This window comes from Protopterus annectens, chromosome 2.part0 (assembly GCF_019279795.1).
Source record: "Protopterus annectens isolate FY-2018-M chromosome 2.part0, PAN1.0, whole genome shotgun sequence".
In the NCBI taxonomy this organism is placed as follows: domain Eukaryota; kingdom Metazoa; phylum Chordata; order Ceratodontiformes; family Protopteridae; genus Protopterus; species Protopterus annectens.
The window spans coordinates 398,668,026-398,691,426 of NC_056728.1; the positions used below are offsets into that span (position 1 = coordinate 398,668,026).

General features: G+C 43.0%; 1 protein-coding gene across 1 annotated transcript in view; it reads left to right on the plus strand.

Annotated features, from left to right (window-relative positions):
- LOC122793104 (annexin A1-like) overlaps positions 1-23,401 on the plus strand; it is a 301,760-nt gene that overhangs the window by 216,581 nt on the left and 61,778 nt on the right. Inside the window, exon 11 of the mRNA XM_044060836.1 lies at positions 22,846-22,904. Coding sequence (XP_043916771.1) covers positions 22,846-22,904 — 59 coding nt within the window. The remainder of the gene's footprint in view (positions 1-22,845; positions 22,905-23,401) is intronic.

Consider the following 23,401-nt stretch of genomic DNA (forward strand, 5'->3'; position numbering starts at 1 on the left):
GGATAGGACTGTGGTATAAAGGAGTCTATAAATTGGGGAAATAGATGAAGGTTCAAATCTGTAAGGAATACTTCAGAGAACTAAGCCTAATATTGAAAACTACCTTGACATCTGCGAGTAGTCCAGGCTATATATCAACTTGTTCCTGTTAGTTTTGTGGTGATCAGTTAGCTCCAAAAATTGGAGTGACTGGACATGAAAAGAGATTACATCATGCTTAAAATGTATAAAAATGTGTGTATACAAAGATTGCGTATTCCTCACTCTGAAGGAGTTATTGGCCCCTCCTTGAAATGGAGTACATGTGCAGATCTCAACTGATCTCCTGTTTTATAACTTTCACTATGGATCTGAAGAGAAGCCTTGGATGATTTAGTTTAGCAAAAACATTTTGGTGTCTAGCAGGAATGGAAGTCAAACTACTGCTAGACAAGACTGCAACAGAATGTGTGGGTAGGTAGATCAGATGTGATTTTTTTTTTCCATATTTTCCCCATCTCATAAAGAGTGGCAAATACAGACATCTGAAACAACCTCATGTTGCCAAAATTTGATGCAGGAATGGTTAAGGAGAGGTGAATAGAAACCAAAAGATGAAAGGTTAATGGCAACCCAGGATGGTGGACTGTGTACACACAGGTTCACTATATATAATATTATTTGTTGCAGTGGGGACTGTGCAGACACTGTAATATAGATGTTGCTGAGTAGCATTGGAAACCCGAACCAGGAAGCATTGTAGAGAGTGACTGCATCATGTGGGATCATCCATTACCAACCGTTCAAAACTAGATCCAGATATAGTTGTCTGACAAAAAGATGAAGTAGCATTACCACTGAAATTGCCACACCCTAGTGATTACAGCATCTAATGTGCATAGAGACAGTCGTAAAGTATCAGGATTTGCAGGCAGAAATGAGCAATGTGGAGGAAAGATGCTTGGACTGTTCCAATAGTAATAGGAGTAATAAAAGATTTGGTCTTGTATCCCCAGGGTAGCACCTGTATCCCTCATGGACAGAGGCAGTTGGTGCTAATCACAGAATTGCTCTACCATCTAGCTGTGGACAGTAAGGGTACTTGTTTTGTTATATGGCTAGGCTTGTAAAGGCCCTAGGGCCATTAGCCTAGTAACCACCTATGAAACTAGGTATGTTACTAATACATGTAACAGGAAGAGGCAATTCTGGGCACATTGCAGGTGCTGAGAATAGCACTATTAACATCGACTGAAACCATACTTTAAATCTAATCTTACCCAGAGCTAGGATTGGGGTCCATACATGTGGTACTACAAACCCAAAAGACATGGAAAAACTACATTGATATGAAATTGTAAGCATTATTATGCACCATACCTTGCTGTTGTGATTATGCATCTTTCAAAATAGAAATTGGTAGAGTACATTCTTTGTTTACCAGTGTAGTGCACTGATCAAGCGTACTTCTGTCTGCAGCTTACTGTACTTCTCTCTTGTCCTGTTGCCCTTCACAAAATGAACATGTTTGCATTACCTTAATTTGTCTTCCTTTCACTACTATGCCACTTTAAACCCATCACTCAGTTTCTTTTTCTCCAAGTGCACATAATCCACAGCAAAACCATCTTCCTCTTATCACGTTACTACAACTCACTACAAACATGTTTACCTGAATTACAGCCCCATTCTCCCAAAACTTGGCTGTACTTGAGTCATTTCCTGTCTACTGAATCTATCCATCCTAATCCAGACCTGATGAACCATAAAATTTGTTCTGCTTACAAGTTATCCAGTTCCTCTCTGTTCTTGCAGATAATGCATTTATATTGATCATATATTGACTGACCGTGCAGCTATTGCTCTTGCTTCCCCCGACTTTCTAATAGTAATAAACTTGGCTCGAGATATGAAAGATGAAATCCTGTCCCCTGGTTTACAGTATCCTTATGCTTGATGGAAGAAATAAAAGGGGAAGGAGTGGGGCCCTCTTCTATACATGTATATCTATATCTGTCTGTCTCTATGTATAATGTCTAATGTTGGTCTATGTCAACCTTTAATTTCTCCAAAGTCTGGAAATTCTGAAGTACTGATATCTGTCCAAGCTTAAAATGTGTATAGTAATCTTGTATATCTCCAAGTAGCAATATAGAGTATTTTCTTTGGGCGAATTGCAGCAATCCCCATGAAACAATTTTATTCTGTGTTCTAAACATTGATTCTGAATTGATTGACTGCCCAATATACTCTCTCAAGTTTCCCCCTCCCCTGCTAAAGTCAATAAAAATGGTAATGGGCATTCTACACTAGACTGTATCCTCTCTCATCCAAACCATATACTCGCTTCAGGTTGCCTCCCTGATCTAAATTATTGGTATAACAACTTTAAGACACCGTAGTAATATAAACAGAATTCTATACAATAAAGTATGCAGTCATACCAAAGTATACCTTTCTCTCACCTCCCCCTCTTCAGTTGGACCAAACTTAAGACCATGCCACTAGGTGAATAGTCACTTCAGTACAACTCTCTCAACAGTAGTCTTTCCATTTGTACAAAATAGTCCAACCTTGCACCCTGGTTAACCAAACAACTTGTGTTTACAAAGAGATGAAGCCTGTAAAGAGTCTCACTGTAGTACAACACTATTGACATTTGATTAGTGGGAAAGTCTGCTTTGGTAGAAGCCAGGTTTCAGCAGAGGCTTGGGAAGAAGCTCCAAATTATTACAAAACCAATTTAAGAACAGTTTAACAGGCTGCAAATGTGTTTATTTTTGAAAATTGTAGACAACTTAAAAATTGATACAAGTTAGAGAAATTTAGATTTTAGTGAAATTAGAGGCAAAGTTAGTCCAATACAAATGGGAATTGCAAAATGAAGTGAGGGGAAAGCAGACTTGTGATATATTTAGTGAGATAGTAAGGAGAGACTTGGCAGTAAGGAAGTGAAGGGAGAGGTAAGGAAGTACAAGGATTGAATATATCTGTTCACATTTGGGGATTTAGTTCATCGTGGATTAGAGCAAGAACACAGCCAGATTTCCAGTGGATACAGGTAAGGAGTTCTAGGACTTGGCAACCTTGTACAAGTAGACAATGCCTAGCAGATTTGCTCTGTTTGTAGACTGGTCACTGGATCACAATGACTTGCTGGGAACACACGTGTGTAGAATGTTTGTGCTGGACAGGCAGATGTACAGAAATTCCTACCACCCATTAAAAAATGCATATTGGTTAATGCAGTCCTAACCAGTTTAGGCTTCGTGCTATACAGTGGTGGATTCTGAAATGGTTATGTGCTGCACTTTGATGTAGCTTTGTTCACATTTTTAATTTTTGTGAAGCCTGGAAGTTAGGATGGGTGCACCATGAAGAGCAGGGGGAGAAGTAGTGGCAAGTGTTGACTCTAAAGTATCCCTAGTTTTGCAGTTCTGTAAATGCAGGTCAAATGTAATATCGTTGTGCGCCCCGAAGTTTCCTATGAGAAGGGACTTGTGGTTGTATTGTCGAGAGATTACTTATGAAGGCACATTTCAGTGGCTGTTGAAGCTTCCAGAGTACTTTTTTTGGAGGTGTAACATATTGTCAGATGTGCAAATGAGTAGTCATTTGCATATTGTGTTAGGGTGGCCTGTTGTGTGGAATTAGAGGGTGTTGGTGAAAAATAGTGGAGTGGACCAAGGTTAGACCCTTGTGGTACACTCTTCATGATTGGGAGGTAAGAATGTGGAGCACCATTTTACTGAGCAAATACACAAACCAGCTTACAGATGCTCAGAAGTCATGCTAAAAAAACTAAACCAGCCTTTTATTCCATCCTTCCTTCAGCGTATGTAAACACAATCCTAAACTGTTCTGGGCCACAAACTCCATCCCGGCCAAACTATCGCATCTCTGCCAAACATCAACCACACTGATACTATTGCTATCCTGTTTATTAACCACTTTGCTTTCAGTACAGATTGTTAGGGTGAAGGGAGAAGTAGGGTTATTTGAGTACACTATGTACCTTTTTGACAATTTCAAGCTTGAACCTGTCCAGGTGTTTATCTTCTAAATCTGAAGCCCACCACCTCAGCCACTGCTTATTGGCTGAATATATTAAAATGACAACTGATGTCCTTATTGCCTCCTTGTTTATGTCCCCTTACTGTGGGGAAAAAATACAATTGCCCTGCACAAAGGTGGAAATTCCCCTAAATTCTCTCCACTACAGACCTATAGCTCTCCTAAGGTTCATGTAGCAATTCTCTGCTTCTTGGCTACCTTAGCAACAGTAGTCTTAAACTCTGCATTTTCTGTCCCAACCATAGCGCAAAAACTGCCCTTAGGTTCACTATCGCCATAAACTTTTACCAGTACAATTAATCTTCTCTTGATATGTTGAGACTTAAAAGACTTGTCAAAAATTACTAACCATACTTTCTAGGACCATCACTTGGCCTTGTTATGGTGTCCGTGCAACCTTTAACCACATCTCTGGTGCTACTCCAGGATCAGTCCTAGGACCATCACTCAACATCTTTATAAATATCTCCACGCTGGAATCAGGTATGCATATGACTGACTACCATTATCTTCTCTGCTTCTAACATGCCGCATCTTGAGCGGGTCATTATCTTCTCGGCTTCTAACATCTTGAGCGGGTCACGCGAGAGCCATTTCTTCAGTCATGGTTGCATGGCTTCAGCCTAATCCTAAATGCAAAGAAAACATTAATGCTATTCATACCAAAATGGTGCCAAAACCAAACCTTTAGCATTAAGTAAAAAAGTTGAATAGAAATGGCATCTGATTAAATTGTTTGCTATTGCTCTAGATGAAAACATAACATTTATGCCTCTTATTCTTCAAGCCATTGTGCACTTTGAGCTAGTTCATCTGTCAATCTGCTAGAAAAACCACAACTTCACCCTGTCTTCTCCCGATCACAACCTTATGCATTTCCATTCTTACTAACTTGTAGTCAGTGTATGTGTAATATATGTGGGGTGGGGGGGTGTTCCTTTCTCCAACACTGCTCACCTAGAAGGGAACTGTGCTCAGGAAATAGTCTCCCAATTTGTATTAAAATAATGTCACTAACTTGCGGAACGACGTACTGATTTGAACTACGACCACTAGAAAAAAATTAAATCCTTTTAAAGCCAGACTAAATATATTCCTGCTCTGCACCTGAACAATCATACCACCACTTCACTAACTGCATATTCTGTGTTCTACTTGGCTGTAGCAAACGTGTGAATTTCTGCCCCCTGTTGCATGTTTATGTTCATGCCCATGTATGTTTTTGGAAATTCTGAACGTGGGATTTTTCCCAGTCAGACTCTTGCCCAAGTGGAAATTTAAATAGCACTGGGCACATCAGTGAATTACATAAGGTTATCTGAACATGTGAAGCAGTTCATGCATAATGGACAGATGGTCCATTTTGTGTTTTGGCTTTGTGGGGTCTGGTCTGTGGGGTTCGTAATAAATGTATTTGGCTGTTCAACCCCAAATATTTTTAGTGGATATCTTTTTGGCATTATGAAAGCTACTGAAAAAGGTGTATGCTTTAACTTGGTTTCCCTACTTAGTGAAGCCCTTTTACAGAGAGGACTTAGGTTTTCAGACTAGACATGTAATATCAGGTTTGCATTTTAGTTGCTTTACCACCTTTTTACTAGTTTAATCTGTAGTCTATGTAAGGGATAACATGTAATTGGTTAATTAAACTAAGGGAGAGTTGCTCATTCAGTAGGGTCCGTTCATCTGTAGTGGACGTGTACCAAACCTTGAACAAAGACAAGGATGGCACACCTTAACCATAGCTTTTAGTGGTTTAATGAAGTGTGGTGAAAAAAGCTAGTGATGGCAAGTAGTCCTTCAGTAGACTTAAAATGTTTACTGTTTATGGTGAGCACAGTACTTTCCTGTGTGTGGAATTGTGCTACTTCATATTCCAGATATGTGCAGTATTCCATATTCCATGTGGAGATGTTTGTACTTTAATGGAAATACTGCCAAATTCTTGTATTTTGGACAATATTTTTGAGTGAAGTGTGCAGTTTCCTCAAATATTGCCCTTTTTACCTTGCATGAAGGACTAAATATTGTTTATTGCACTGGCAAACTCCCATTAAATGCAGTGTTATCTTGTAGTAAAGTGCTTTCGAATTCCTAATGATTCTGCAGGAAGGCACAGTGGAATAAAGCCGTAAAAAGTACAAGATGTTGGTATGAATTTCCCCTTTTTTCTGATTGCAGGTATATTTGCATGTTGGTGAAGGAGTGGAACAAACTTAACCAGTATTGCAGCTTAGCTTTTGTGTAGTGCAAAATTCAGCACTGACAAAAGGCTTCAGAAATGTCTGACTTAATGCCCTTGTAACATTCTCATCTGTGAACGCATTTAAAAAGAAATGTACATTTGGTGCTTCCCTTGGCAAGTTTACTTGGCCAGAACAGCCAGATACTGCATCCTGTCTGTAGTGCCTCTCCAAAAGCTAGCAGAAAAGTGCATGATCTCTTCCACTGGTAGACCCCAGTGTAGGAGAACGGAGATGCTACCGATTAAATGTCCTTCAAGGATGCATCTGCAGTCCTAACAAATGGGCTGCCCTGTAGTCAGGCAGCCCTTCCGTCGGCTGGATTCCAAAGTCTGGGTCTGGCCTCGGCTGGTGTCGCACTTCACCCGACATCATAGCTGCAGTTATTCGGGTATAAAGGCATCAGCAGACGCCATTTTCCTCAGTCTTTCTTGCCGCGTGGCGCCCGAAGCAGAAGCTGTTCAAGTGCCGGTCGGTCAGATCCAGAGATTACTTCTACCGAATACTACTTCGAAGACTTCTAAAAAGCTAAGTACCCCGTTGGGGACTCTTTCTTGCCTCAGCCGATGTCAGAAAGTGAATAACTGTTTAACTTGTGGGAAATACCTCATAAAGATTTCCACTCTTACTGCTTACCTTGCTTAGGCCCAGACCACGACGTAGTAGCTTGTCTAGCCTGTGCTTCTTTTAACCGACGGACGCTTAGACGTCGGTCGGAGTTTGCTGAGCAGTTTTTCGGCTCTGATTTTGCGTATATTATGCCGTCTGATCCTCCGACTACACAAACAGCCAAAAAACTCAAAGAAAAGGACCGACACTCACGGTCCGCGGTTTCGTCTGATACCGCGGTTAAGCAAACCGCGAGTGTCTCTGTTTCGGCCGAAGCCGAGCAAGCAGTCCTTGCTTCAGCCGAATCCATGCCTTCCACCGAGGCCTCTTCTAGCCTGGTAGAATCGCCTTCAGAAATCCAACCTGCTGTTGAGGTTTCTCAGGAATTATCGGACACTATTCCCTTGGATGTTTCAACTCCTGCACGTGGAGCTGCTAGGCCTCCTGCAGCCATGTCCATTAAGGCCTTTGCCAGAGCTAAAGCAGCTAAAGCTACCAAGACTGCAACTGTTAAGGCCCCTACTCCCAGGTCCAGTTCCAGTTCTCAAATGCTCTCTTTGGCAGAGGATCTTATTACTTTAATCCGGGGATCCCAGCCTCATCCAGACAGGGCCTCTCATCCACCTCCTCAGAAGAGGCCTAGAGCAGAGCCACCTGAGCCAGTGTCCACTGATGATTCCTCTGATTCAGACAATGCAGACCCTCCAGAGGCTTCTTATTCCCCTTACGAAGACTCTGATGCTGAAGAGTCCATTCCTTCTGCCTCTCCTCCTGTGGAATTTTCCTTTGGGGAAACCTTGCATGCCATGAGGGAACAATTTCAGTGGCAGGGCCAAGATTTTTCAGACTCCAGAAAAAGGCTTAGAACTTTTTTGCATTTACCACAACACAGGCCTTTAGCTATACCTCCAGTTCTCTCTGTTGCAGATGATGCATTTAATGATGCTTGCTCTGCTCCTGATTCTTTACCTCCAGCCCCTGCTAAGCCCGACAGGTACTACAGGGTCCCAGACACACATCACCATTTATACAAGGCTCCTTTTGCAGATCCTGAGACTATCTCCCAGGGACCTAAGGCTGTAGCTTCTACCTCTGCTAAAAACCCCCTCTCCTCTGAAAGGGAATCCAGGTCCTTAGAGAGATGGGGTAAAAAAGTTTACACTTCAGCTACTTTGTCAGCCAGGGCTTTGAACTGTCAGTTTCACATGATACAATATCAAGAATTTATGCTAGACCAGTTAACTAAAAAACTGTCCTCTGATGAACTTTTTGATAAGAAGTATGTTCAGGAGATGGTACATAACATTCAACAAGTTAGTAACCATTCTTTAAAATGCGGCTATGATGCACTGGAGGCTTCCTTTAGATCAGCCATGACAGGCACAGTTATCAGAAGGCATGCCTGGTTGAAAGAGCAGGCCTTACCTGACCACGTCAAATCAAAGTTATTAGATGCGCCCATGGACAAGGCCAACTTATTTGGTTCTCCTGCACAACAGGTACTGAAGAAGATGGAGGAGAAGGCAAAATCTGTTCAAACAGTGAAAGATTTCCTACAGGTCCAACCTCCAAGGTTTAGCCGGAACTGGCCCTCCAAGAATTGGTCCTTTCCAGACTCCTCTAAGGCACAGAGAGGCAGGAATAGGAGATAGAGGCAGAAATCAGTCCAGAGGTGCCTACCGGGGCCGCCAGTGGCAGGGTAACAACCAACGAGGCAGACACAGCCACCACCACTGCAACAGGACAATCACAGTGACTTGGCTCTAGCACCGCCTACCAGCGAACAGCTAGAAGCACCCTTAGGCGGGAAGCTAGCCTTATTTTCAAAAAACTGGCATTACATCACAAGGGACAAGTGGATTTTACAAACCATAGACCAAGGTTACAGGTTTCATTTCCATACTCTACCAGCAAAGAGAGGAATGCCAAACCTACCACCAACTCAAAAGGCAGAAGCTCTACAACAAATATCTCCGTTATTAAGGATGAGAGCCGTGGAAAAGGTACCATCTATGGAACAAGGAAAGGGATTTTACTCCTGACTCTTCCTGGTACCAAGAAAAGAGAGCAAATGGAGGCCTATTCTCGACCTGTCCGCTTTAAACACATTCCTCATTGTTCCAAAATTCAAAATGCTGACTACAGCAGCTTCTTCCCATGCTAGGCAAGGAGTCTTGGCTGGTAACTCTAGATCTCAAGGAGGCATACCTGCACGTCCCCATTCGACCAATTTGCAGAAGATGCCTCAGATTTTTTGCAGGATCAGAGCATTATCAATTCTCAGCATTGCCCTTTGGCTTATCTACTGCGCCCAGAGTATTCACGAAATGCCTGGCATCAGTAATTGCCCATTGCAGACTTCAGGGAATACAAATTTACCCATACCTGGACGACTGCCTGATACAAGCGGACAGCACCAACAAGTTAACAGAAGACTTACAAAGAGTCATTTACCTGCTACAAGCCCTGGGATATACAGTCAACATAGTCAAGACTGATACCATCCCAAAGAATAACCTTTTTGGGTGCAGAACTGGACACAACAAAGCAAATGGCATTCCTAACTGTAGAAAAACAGCAACTACCACTCTACTTCTTGGCATTGACAAAGCAGAGCCATCTTACAGCAAGAAAAGTACTACAAGCCCTGGGCTTCATGGCATCCTGCATAATCCTGGTACCTCATGCCAGACTGCACATGAGAACTACAGTGGTACCTAAAGAATTTATGGTCTCAACACAAGCACAGCCTAGAAACCAAAATTCCAATAATCCCATGCTTAAAGCGAGACTTCCTATGGTGGGCTCAGGCCTGCCAGTCAAACACAGGATTGCCCTTCAAAAGCACTCGACCAAGCCAAACCATCATGACGGATGCCTCAGACCTTGGATGGGGGGCCCACATGCTGGACAAGCGCATACAAGGCTTATGGACTCAAGACCAGTTACACCTGCACATAAATCTAAAGGAAATGCTGGCAGTAAAATTGGCAATCCAGACATTCAGACCATTCCTCCAAGAAGGCCAGTTGATAAGGACAGACACCACCACAGTGATGTGGTACATCAACAAACAGGGAGGCACCCATTCATACCCTCTATGCCGGATGGCACTGGACTTATGGAATGTGGCTCTGAGCTACAACATTCAGTTACAGGCAATTTTTGTACCAGGAAAAGAAAACGTTCTAGCAGACATACTAAGCAGGACTACCACGGATGCCCACGAATGGATGCTGCATCCGGACATCTTCAAAACCATTACAAGAAAATGGGGACTCCCAGAAATAGACTTATCCCCGCACAATCACCAACTAAAGAAATTCTGCACAAGGACGTACCACCCACTTGCTTGGAAAGTGGACTCCCTATCTTTCAGTTGGAGGAACCTGACAGCATATGCATTCCCACCTCTTCCTTTGATGCACAAGGTGCTATTGAAGATCAAAGAGGACCGTCCAAGGGTCATTCTGATAGCTCCAGACTGGCCAAGGCAACATTGGTACCCATTACTAAGGAGCATGTCTCGGGGGAAAAAATATGGACACTACCCCTGGTTCCATTACTGTTAACACAGAACAACTACAGCAACCTGCATCCAAACCTGAAAACCCTGCAACTGACTGCCTGGAACATTGCATAAGATCAATTAACCCACAGTTATCACAAAGGGTTAAAGACGACATACGTGAGGCTCGCAGACCCTCAACAAGAAAGAATTATGCAGCAAAATGGAAACTATATAACATTTGGAGTACTGCAAGGGGAGAAGATGTGTCACTGGTAAACATAGCCAGCATCCTGGAATACTTGACAGAACTTTTACACTCAGGCCTGTCCTATTCTTCCATAAAAATACATGCATCAGCTATTTCAGCAGAATACAGCTTGGATCCTCCAGTCTTCTCACACCCTCTGCTCAGTTTCTGAGGGGAATCAAAAATGTAAAACCTCCTAGGAAACCACCATTGCCAACTTGGGACTTTAACTTTGTGCTAGAAAAATTGACACTTCCTCCTTTCGAACCAGCAGCAACAGCAGAGATGCAATACTTATCATGGAAAACTGCTTTCCTGCTAGCAATCACTTCAGCAAGAAGGGTTTCTGAACTACAGGCATTAATGGCAGTACAACCCTTCCTGATCTTCCATCAAGATAGTGTCCATGAGAACAAATCCTTCATTTATGCCTAAGGTGGTATCCAGAGTGTCTTTAAACCAGGCTATCCACCTACCTACATTCTTTCCCAACCCACAGAACAGGGGAGAAAGACTGCTACATACCTTGGATGTACACAGACAGTTACGCTACTACCTGGACAGAACCAAGAGCAACAGAAAAACTGACCAGCTACTGGTAGCATATGCAACAGGAAGGGAAGGAAAAGCAATTTCAAAACAGACAATCTCAAAGTGGATAGGAAATTGCATTAGATTTTGTTACTCTCACCATGGAAAGAAAACTCCAGAAAACATCAGGCCTCACTCTACAAGGGCCACAGCCACTACCACAGCCTTCTTAAGAGGAGTGGCTACCAAGGACATTATAGAGGCTGCTACTTGGACCTCCGTGCATACATTTGCCAAGCATTATAACTTACCTTTATACTCTAGATCCCGAGCAGGTTTTGCCTCTGCTGTTCTGCAAGGGATTCTATCTACACCATAAACTCTCCTGTTACCTCCTCCCTAGTTTGGCTATGGTATTCTACCCATTTGTTAGGACTGCAGATGCATCCTTGAAGGACATAGTACAGTTTTGTACCTACCATAAATGTAGATGTCCGATAGGAATGCATCTGCAGTCAGGATTACCCACCTTCCCCTCTGTGGTACTCCTAGGGTATTTACCCACCTTATAGCTAGCTGGGGGGGATCTATTATGGTGTATTTGTTTGTATATATGTACATACATGCTTATTATTTGTGTTTACTCTCTATTATTTGGAATCATTGGCATTTATCCAAATTTAGCCTTCCAAGAGGGCACCTGGCATCTGGGGCAAGAAACACTGAGGAAAATGGCGTTGGCTGATGCCTTTATACCCGAATAACTGCAGCTATGACGTCGGGTGAAGTGCGACACCAGCCGAGGCCAGACCCAGACTTTGGAATCCGGCCGACCGAAGGGCTGCCTGACGACAGGACAACCCATTTGTTAGGACTGCAGATGCATTCCTATCTGACATCTACATTTATGGTAGGTACAAAACTGTACTTTTTATATCTTTACTAATCATGGGTATTGACCACTGGTTGATTTTTTTTGGTAGTGTCCTTAAGATATGCAACTCTTGCTTCAAGAAGAGTTCTGAACTGGGTAATCACTTAAGGACCCTGTATCGTCTATGCTTGCATGCTGTGGTTAGTGTATCTTTTAGTTTAATTTCATGACTTCACTTGCCAGTAATTGGAGCATGCTCAGTCCAGCATTTCACTTGGTTAGCTAACAGGGTGAAAATGTGAGTGTCCTGCATTCATCATCAGATAAGCACAAGTCTTCCAGGTATCTGTTTAGCTGCATCACCAGCAAGGATATGTGGTGGTGCTTGGATTTCTTAGCCAAGGAGCATAAGGTGGCACTGGTTTAGTTTGGACTGGCAGTATTTGAGGAGTGAAAGGATTTTAACTTCTTTCCAGTCAAAAGTGGAAATCATGGAGAGCAGCTCGGTCAGTTGGGGTCCTGGACAATTCCGTTCATGATGTGAAGCAAAGGTAAAGGTTAGGGGATGTGCGCAGCCTCGGGCAACTTTGTTGCCTGTATTTGTAATAAGCCCCTCTCTCATGAAGGGTGAGGAAATCCCCTTTTGCACCACTTGGAGTTGACTGTGGAAGAAGGCAAAAGTGATGTTCAGCAGTGTGGTGGATGCAGACTGGGCATTAAGTTGCTAGACTAGGGTAGAAACTGGGTCTGTCAGCAGTGGTTTTATGTTGGAACTCCAGCTCGGGCAGCTTTTCTTGCCTTTTATGAGGGCCCATCTTACAGGAAAGAGTTGAAGGCCATTTCTCCTTTTCATGCTTAATGGACCAATTGTCCTGGATCGATGCTGGTAGGGTTTGAGCTGTCGTACCTCTGGAGCATACCATTTGATGTCTGACCATGATCCTGCACAGGTCTCATTTTACTGTGACATGCCATGTTTCAATCCTGTTGCCTGTGGGGCTCCAACTTCTGTGTGGCTTGATGAGAATCTGTCTGAATCCTAACTGATAAGGGGAATCAAAGGAGAGGTCTTGGCTGTCCCTGTCCTTGTTTGTCATGGAGCACCTCTATAGCTGCCCCAGATGACTGTGGCTGAGGAAGAAGTTTGAAGTCTTCTATGGACTGAAGAGGCTTCCCAGTGTCTTCACCCAAGTAGCTAAAATAGTATGTGGGGGGTTGACGTAGGAATGCTGGCTCATGCCATTGAAGATGCAGTCATTGCAACCTGAAAGTACCCAGACTTTTTTTTTTATTCCCATCCTAAGGTGCCTTCTATTTAATCCCTTGAAGGTGGAGTAATATCCTGCGCATACTCTTCAGCTATCCTGCATCATTGCCTCTTATTGTGCCCTGTCCTTCATATCACTGAGTACTAGTGTCAATGCCATAAACTAGAATTTCAGATAGGTTTTGCATCAACATGTAATTTCAGAGCATAACTTTTTGTGAATTGGAGTAACATTTAGAAACTCTTTTATTTTTGGCTTTGCTCAAACCTCTGCCTTTGCTCAAAAATTCTGATCTGTATATTTACCAAAGTCAAAGGTGCATACTGTAGTCCATTTAATTCTAAGGCATACCTTTAGTCATGTGTAGCCCTGTGGGTTGCAGCGTTGATTATGTAGATTGTGTGCATGTCCTTCCTGTGCCTGTGTGTTCTTGGTGCTCTACTTAGTAGCATATCTTTGGGATGAAAAGGAAACGAGATTGCCATTTTCCAGCCCCAGCTGAGACTCTAGCCTCTACCTTGCCTATTTGTAACCTATCATCTGGGCAGTTGCAACTTTTTCTCTGATGCTAGCCCCTCCCTAGCTTCTGATGTGCATGTTTGCAAATGCAAAGACCTGCTATGAGCATGCACATTCCATCAAACTTTGAGTACTTCCACATTGATGTGGTTTTGGCAGAGACGAGCACATGTTGGCATAAATGCACTTTGCTGTCCAACTTGTATCTCCAGTAGGTGACTAGCAAGCAGGTGGTCAACCAACTACCACATTAGTCCATGGTTTTCTCTCTCGAGTGCCCATGTCACTTGTCGCTCCTGGGCTTTAACTCTGCACCACAGAGCTGCCACCACCCTCACCCCAAGTAGTTTATATGTATGTGATGTGTGAATGTGTGACAAACATCCTCTTTTCTCAGCCTTGCTCACCCATTCCTTGCCATGATGGGTTCTAGCTCCGTTTATTTTAAATGGGATATAGTGGGAAACTAGAAAAAATCTTTTGTACTAAAGAGGTGCATCAAGGAAGTTGTTCCACGTTTTATAACCTCATTGCTCTGACCCATTATTGATTTACACTTCTGCAGTTATCATATGGCTTATTCATTGGCTGCAGAATTTGTGAGATTCAGAAAAGCTGCAGTAACTGCATATTTTTCTAAGGGTTACTTTAAAGGTAGTGGATGTTGGGACTTTAGTGTCTAGCCTAGGAATCATCTCTGAACTGAAGTTAAACAGGATCTAATCACCCCAGGATGTCTGACAAGCTTTGATACCCTTAGGTTATTTTGAGGTATATGTAGGCTTGGGCAAGCATTTTACAGGATAGCTCTGTCTGGCAGAGACCTGGATGCTAGATCATGGGTAAATTTCAAGTTCCACATCCACTGTTTCATATTTCACTTGAATTGGCTTAAAGAATTCTGCTTTGCAGATGGGGAAGCCTGTTACAGAGAAGGAAAAGTCCTGGGATACTTGCCTGTCTCTCCTAGACCTCTTGTCTGTTGCAGACAAGGTTTAGGTCCCTAGCTTATTCTATACTTGAAATGCATTTTCTTCATGAACAAACACTAGCCCAAGGAACCTTACCTTTATTACAACTTGTCTGATTTTAACCTAGTGGAATTTTTTCAGTTGGAATGTACAAAACTTTTTTCACTACAAATTTTGAACTGAGTTTTCTTCTAGACTCTGCCTTTTTCTTGTAATTACTAGTAAGCCTCCTGATTTAGTGCATCCTGTATACAAATGTGTATATAAACTTGTTTTTTTCACTTGGTACTGAGGATGTTCTTCATCTCACATTGCTGCAGTCCTGACACTTGGGGTAGTCCGCTGTCCCAGTCGGCCCGAATACCAAAGTATAAGGCTGACGTCGGTCAAGGCGCATTAGTCTGACGTCAGTATGTCAGGGTACAAATGCGCATGACCGACGTCATTTCCTTAGTCTTTTTTGCCGCATGGTCCGATGCAGAAGCAGTTTTGCAAGTGCAGGTTGGCGTTCTGAGATTTTCCGTAGTCGGAGTTTCAGACCGAATCCAAGTTGGCTAAGTACCCCGTTGGGGAATATTTTGTTTTTTTCTTGCCTCAGTATTTTACCGGATGTCAGAAAAAGTGAATAACTGTATTTCTTGTGGGAAACAGATACCTCATGGGGATTACCATACCTTGTGTATACCTTGCTTAGGGCCTGAGCACGACGTTGTTGGCTGTCGCTCTTGTGCTAGATTTAACAAACGCACTATAAAGAGAAGATTAGATTGTGCCAGGTTAGTTTTTGGGAAGCGGTGTAATTATAAAATGCCGCCGGATGCTCCGGCCGCTTCGTCTAAAAAGCGCAAGGACAAAACAGCAAAGCCTAGGCTGGAAGAACCGTCCGTACCGGACGTCGGTTCTTTACAGGGCTCTGTGGAGCCAGAGGTTCAGCCAGAAATTTCTTTGGAATCCCAGGGAGAGACTTTATTACTGCAAGATGTGACCTCTCAGGAGGTAGGCCAGGCGGAAGGGGCTTCTCAGGTAGCTGTTCTTCCCTCCCTTCCTAAGGTGGTTAGGCCCTCCCCTGCTGTTTCCAAGGCTTCTCCCAGGGGCAGGCCAGGTTTTGTTTCAGGTGTTACCCCTAGTTCTTCAGGGTCTGTACCTAAGAAGCATATGCTTAAGATGGCAGAAGATTTGATTACTATGATTAGAGGTTCTATGCCCCCTTCTGATAAGAGGCCTAGGGTGGAACCTGAGCTTGGGAGTTTTGAGCAGGATTCGGATGCTTCTGAGTCTTCGGCTGAAGACTTGCAGGAGTATTCCCCTTACTCTGATTCTGATGTAGATGATTCTACTCCTTCTGCTTCTCCTCCTGAGGATTTTTCATTTTCAGAGACTCTTCATTCCATGAGGGAGCATTTTAAATGGGAAGGTCAGGATTTCTCTGATTCCAGGAAAAGGCTTAGGGAATTTTTGTTTCTACCCCAGCATAGGCCTTTAGCTATACCTCCTGTTCTAGATGTGGTGGAGGATGTTTTTGCAGAGGCTTCTCTGAACCCTGATTCTTTGCCTCCTGCTCCAGTTAAACCGGATAGATATTATAGGGTGCCTGAAGCTCATAAGTATCTTTTTAAGAGTCCTAGGGCAGACCCAGAAACTGTTTCACAGGGGCCTAAAGGTGTTAAGGCTTCTGTTGTTAAAAATCCTGTTCCTCCAGATAAAGAGGCAAGGGCTTTGGATAGATGGGGAAAGAAAGTGTATACTTCCACTTTGGCCATGAGAGCTTTGAATTGCCAGTTTCACATGTTGAAATACCAAAATTATCTCCTTTCACAATTAAAGTCTAAGGTAGATGCTTTGGCGGAAGGTATTGAGTGTAAAGAGTTGCAGGATTTAGTTCATGTTTCTGAACAGGTGGGTAAGCATTCTTTGCAATGTGGTTTTGATGCTGTGCAGGCCTCTTCGAGGGTGGCTGCCACTGGTTCGGTTCTTCGCAGGCACGCCTGGCTGAGGGATCAGAATTTAGCTGAGCATGTGAAGACAAGGATTTTAGATGCTCCTTTACAATCTGATGTGTTGTTTGGTTCGCCTGTGGAAGCAGTTCTAAAGAAAATGGAAGACAAGGCTAAGTCTATGCAGACTGTTAAAGATTTTTGCAGGTTCAGCCTCAAGTTTAGTAGAAATTGGCCTACCAAGGGGTGGACATATCCTGCTTATGATTCCCAGTCTAGGGGTAGGTCTAGACGTGGTAGGGGCAGAGCTCATGGTTCTTTTAGGCCTAGAACAGGGAGTTCACCTGCTCAGTCTTCTGGTGAGGGCAGGGGTCAGTCCTTTCGTAAACAGACCCAATGACCTGCCTTTTCAGCTGCCAGAATCTTCTCGTCTGGCAGCACCTTTGGGAGGAAGGTTGGCACTTTTCAAGGAAAACTGGAGTTTAATTACCCAAGACAGATGGGTATTGGATATCATTCACCACGGTTACAGGTTTTATTTCCATACCTTGCCTCCTTTCAAAGGCATGCCAGACATTCCTCGTCAACAAAGAAAGAGGCTCACAAGCAAATTTCTCTTACTCCAAATAGGGGCCATTCAGCCGGTTCCTGTGCCAGAAAGGGGCCTAGGATTTTATTCACGCCTGTTCCTAGTACCAAAAAAGGGGAACACGTGGAGACCAATTTTGGATTTATCTATCCTCAACACTTATCTGGACATTCCCAAGTTCAAAATGTTGACGTTACAACAGCTTTTACCTCTGCTGGGCAAAGATCACTGGATGGTAACTTTGGATCTCAAGGAAGCTTACCTTCATGTTCCTATCAGGCTAATTTGCAGGAAGTATCTGCGTTTTCGAGCTGGGAATTCTCATTATCAGTTCTCTGCATTGCCCTTTGGCTTATCTACTGTGCCCAGAGTATTCACAAAGGTTCTGGCTCCAGTGATAGCTTTCTTCAGGCTAAAAGGATTACAAATCTATCCTTATTTGGACGATTGTCTGATTCTGGCTCAAGGAAGGGACGTGCTTCTTCAGCATTTGGAATATGTGATAGCAGTGCTAAGATGCCTAGGGTATTCTGTGAACGAAATAAAGTCCAGTCTAGTACCCTCTCAAGACATGTGCTTTCTGGGTGTGAGACTGAATACAGCAACCCAGATGGCCTTTTTAACCCCGGACAAACAAAAGAATCTTTCTCTTTACTTCCATCAACTATCTCATCAGTCCGGGCTGACTGCAAGGACAGTCCTTCAAGCCTTAGGGTTCATGGCATCTTGTATTCTGGTGCTTCCCAATGCCAAACTGCATATGAGGAAGCTGCAATGGTATCTCAAAAATGTATGGACACAGCACTGCCAGGATTTGGACACTGTCATTCAAATAATACCTTGCATTCAAAAGGAATTTTTGTGGTTGGCTCAGGAATGTCACCTAAACAAGGGACTCTCTGTGACCCGGCCAGAGGCGAGTCAGATTCTAACGACAGATGCCTCAGACACAGCTTGGGGAGCTCATCTGAATGGAAAGTGGATACAAGACAAGTGGCCTGCCAGACTGCAGCATCTACATATCAACATGAAGGAGATGTTAGCAGTCCAGTTTGCATTACTGGCTTTCAAGGATTTACTTCTTCCAGGGCAGGTGTTGATTCTAACAGACAACACAACTGTCATGTGGTACATCAACAAACAAGGGGGAACACATTCTTATCCTCTATGCAGGCAAGCAATGATTTTGGGGGAGACTGCGTTAAGCTTGCAACTGAATCTTCAAGCAAGGTTTCTGCCAGGAGCACAGAACTCCTTAGCAGATGTGTTAAGCAGGCAAATCATGGATCCCCACGAGTGGAAACTGGATCTTCATGTATTTCAGAAATTGACAGTGTCATGGGGAACTCCAGACATAGATCTGTTCGCTTCTCCACTAAACCACCAGCTGCCAAAATTTTGCACAAAAAGGTTTCATCACACAGCCTGGAAAGTGGATGCTCTTTCTTTCAGTTGGAAAAATCTTCATGTGTATGCCTTTCCACCTCTGCCTCTCCTCCCAAAGGTACTCCTAAAGGTCAGACAAGACAAGCCAAGGATGATTTTAATAGCTCCAGATTGGCCTCGGCAGCACTGGTACCCATTGCTGAGGAGTCTGGTAAGGAAGCCTCCATGGCCCTTACCCTTGATTCCACACCTATTGTCTCAGAAGGACGGGCATCTACTCAATGTCAAGCTTCACTCTCTCCATCTAACAGCCTGGCATATTCTGTTTTGAACCATAGCAGGTCTCCGCTTCCTCAACAAGTTTTGAATGTGATTATGGAAGCCAGAAGACCTAGTACAAGGAAAGTGTACGCAGAAAAATGGAAGAGATTTCTATTTTGGAGTGCAGCAAAGGATTTGGATGTTTCTGAGCCAAATTTGAGTGTGGCTCTTCAATATCTTACTGAGTTATTGGAAAAAGGTTTGTCTTTCTCTTCCATTAAGATTCATGCTGCAGCAATTTCAGCTCACTATGATTGTGACCCACCATTGTTTTCTCATCCTTTGTTCAAGCAATTTCTTAGAGGGGCAAAGAATATAAGACCCCCACGTAGAGCTCCTACTCCTGCTTGGGACCTCAATTTTGTGTTGGAGAAACTCACTCTACAACCTTTTGAGCCTGCAGCTACTGCTGAATTGAAATATTTGTCATGGAAGACTGCTTTTTGTTAGCCATTACCTCTGCAAGAAGGGTGTCTGAATTGCAGGCCCTTATGGCGGTTGAGCCTTTCCTGATTTTTCATAAGGATAGGGTATCTTTACGTACTAATCCTTCCTTTATGCCTAAAGTGGTTTCTAGTGTGGCTTTAAACCAAACTATTCATTTGCCTACCTTTTATGCAAATCCCCAAAATAAGGGGAAAAGATTTTGCACACTTTAGATGTACACAGGCAATTACGTTATTATTTAAGCAGGACTAAGGATTTTAGGCAGTCTCAGCAGTTGTTTGTTTCATTTGCTTTGAGTTCTCAGGGTAAGCCGGTGTCAAAACAAACTATTTCTAAGTGGATTGGGTTTTGCATTACTTTCTGTTACTCCCATCATGGCAAGGAGATTCCAGCTGGGATTAGGCCTCATTCCACTAGGGCTACTGCCACTTCAACAGCATTTCTATGGGGGGTGGCAACTAAGGATATTTTGGAGGCAGCTACTTGGAGTTCAGTGCATACTTTCTCTAAGCATTACCACCTTCCTCTCTACTCTAAATCTAGGGCTGGTTTTGCCACTGCTATTTTACAGGGCATGTCAGCTCCTGCTTCTTTGTGATTTGCCATCCTCCCTTTCCTCTGCTTTGGGATTCTACCCAAGTGTCAGGACTGCAGCAATGCGAGATGAAGAACATAGTACAGTTTTTTGTACCTACCATAAATGTAGATGTTCGAAGATCCACATTGCTGCAGTCCAATTTACCCTCCCTCCTTCCCCTCTGTGTTTAGGGGTGGTTGTGTGGGTGGGATTGTACTTTTCTGCCTTTGTATATATTGTACATATATTTGGTACAGGGGTGTTTGGTGTGTTGTTGTTTTTTGGTTTGGCCTTATCTTTTTAGGGTCTTCTGACATCTGGGGCAAGAAAAGACTGAGGAAATGACGTCGGTCATGCGCATTTGTACCCTGACGTACTGACGTCAGACTAATGCGCCTTGACCGACGTCAGCCTTATACTTTGGTATTCGGGCCGACTGGGACAGCGGACTACCCCAAGTGTCAGGACTGCAGCAATGTGGATCTTCGAACATCTACATTTATGGTAGGTACAAAACTGTACTTTTCGGTTACCCACTGAGGTTTCGGTTACCCACTGAGGTTTCGGTTACCCACTGTGCCCACATAGGTTTTGTACTGAAAGTTTAGAACAGAGTTACTACTTGCCCTTATTCTAGAAGGAACCATAGCTGCTGCTTTTGAGTGACTGCTCCCCTAAAGTCCATTTGCTTCAGTCAGAAAAGCTAGAAGCAATAAAACACATCTAGAGATGGTTGCCGAAGTTTTACTTCGAAGTTGCTTGCTAGTTTTACCATGCAGTAATGCTCCATCTACATGATGTCTTAGTACAGTTATTTCTTCCATCAGACTTTCTCCTCCCATCTCTGCCCGCTCCCCAGTCTCACTGACTTACTCATGTCAGAAGTCGTGCCAGAATTTATTACTCCTGTTTTAAGAAATCTCTATTTACAGATCTTCAGATGGGACTGGCAAAGTATCTTGTGAAGTTTTTCTTGAACAGTTGGGATTCGGGACTAAAGACTGTATCGCATGCCCTGTAATCCTAGATGCAGGAGGATAAGTCTTACAGGGCATGGAATGATTGTTTTGAGAGTTGAGTACAGATGTCTTTCATTTCGTGAACAAAGAGGAGGGAGCAGATCGGGAGTCCAAGTATAGATGTCTACTTTTACTTGGAGCTTAATGTTGACCTGTTTGAGAATGAAGCCTCTTAGGTCAAGAGCTTGAAATACTTCTGTGTGAATCTCCCATGCTAGTGGCATGAGGAGCTGTGGTCCAAGTATATGATGCTACAGGAGGTACCTACTTGAACTTGTCTAGTCTGTGCAGAAAACTGTGTACAGGTACGTGGTAGAGAATATACATGAAAGCTGGAGAGTGGGAGGTTGCTATTTGCATTCAATCCAATGAAGTATAAAGCCCTGTGCAAAGCTGACTGAACATTGTTCAAAATGATTGCATTGCCTTTTTGTAGCACTGGCTGTTTCTGAAGTACTTCCATCTCGGAACAAATTTGAAAGAGCCAGGAGTCGCCATATCAGAGATTCAGTCCTCTACTTGTATGTTGCATTTCATATTAGTCTTTGAAGTGCCCAAGCTGTAAACCTATGCCACATTGGAGAATTGGAATAAAGGTTAAAGCCCAGCTGACATGGATTCCATTAACAGCGTGAGCAACCGAGTGGCAGGAAGGGACATTGCCTTCCCTTCTAGGACAGTTTTATTGAAGTGCCCTGCAGGGATCCTTGGTGTAGGCTGGGGAACTCGCTCATGGGAGGCATGGCCCAAAGTAAGGTGGGTGGAATAGGGAGGGGACTTGGCTATGCTGCTGATGCCACATATACCTTTTCCACATCTGCCCCCCCCCATGCGCTTTTAAGATCCTTGTTGACCCCAGCTCTATCAGTGAAGTGAAGATTAATTGGAAGACCAGCAATTGATGAGACACTAGATAAGGAGCTTGAGAATAATGCAGAGGCGAGAATACTCCCACCAAAAAAAAAATTCCTGTTATCAGGTTGCATCAGCACGGAGTCTGCTTACTATACTAAATAACTTAAATGTCCCACCACAGTCCCTTGGTAACTGTGCACACCCACACTATAGGTAGCATTCTGCTTTCTCACTCACTACCCATCCCCTTGGCTTTGAATGTAGTAACTTTTACAGTTGAGGGTATTAGTTTACATGCTACAGTATTGTTTCCATTGAACCTTTTAATACTGCATTTCGGTCTCTACTGGAGTACACAGTCATTTTGTGGAAAGAAAGCTCCATCGTAAGCTGTTTTCGTATCACTGCAGCTTAGGTCTGCAGAGATGCTAGCTTGGCCAGCAAAAGTAGTTTACTTCTGCCTCTGCTGTATTACTCACTTCAGTATTCTTTGAGCAACCTGAAAATCCTTGTGTCTTGCAGTCTTATTCAGACTACATTTACAGTATCAGAAGAGGTCATTTTGGGTCACACCCTGAAATGATGCATTTCCATCGACGGGCTTGCCCAATTAGTGTTTGTCACTTGTAAATGTGTTGCCGTCTTCAATTTTTATAATTGTTGCCTTCCACTTTATTGCTGTAAAGCATTACGTTTAGAGTCCTAATCGGATCCAGAATAACTGGCATCCCACAATTTGAAGATGTTTAGTGCTGTAGTCTCATTCAATTTTGAAAGGAATTAAACTGAAAACAGTTATGACTGAGACTACAAAATATTTAACTTGAATGTTTCACAGCAATCCTCTTATGACACTCATGGTAATTGTAATCCCATCTTTTTCTTTCCTAGTGAAATGTGCTGGAAATAAGTCTGCTTTCTTTGCGGAGAGGCTTCACAAGGCTATGAAGGTATGAAGATACTTAAACCTAGTATTTCTTGTTTTATAGCATAGAAAGTTCTGCAAAGAAAGGAAACTGCAGTATAACTGACACAGGCATTGGTCAACAGCTTCACTTTGTATTTGTGTGTATACTTATAATGCATAATTTTGTACCAAGATATTGCAGCAGTAGTTAATACTTCACTTCTTTTATGATATAACGTGTTGCAGCCGGCAGTAGAGTAGCATGTTTGGTGTTGTGGAGGATGTATTTTTTACTTTAAGCAAAACTATCAACATTCGCTATAATTTACAGATGTAAGGTAGTCTTCCAACACAGTAAAGATCAGTATGAATAGTAATGTTGTATCCAGCTGTTGACAGCATTACTAATGTGCCAGCAAGTGCTTGTTTTGCCCATTTATGTGCTGTACTTTTAATAAAATGCAAAACTAAAAGCCACTCAGCAGTGTTGAGATTTTCTCAGTATACAGAATAGTTTGTAGATTTACAAAGTTAGTAATC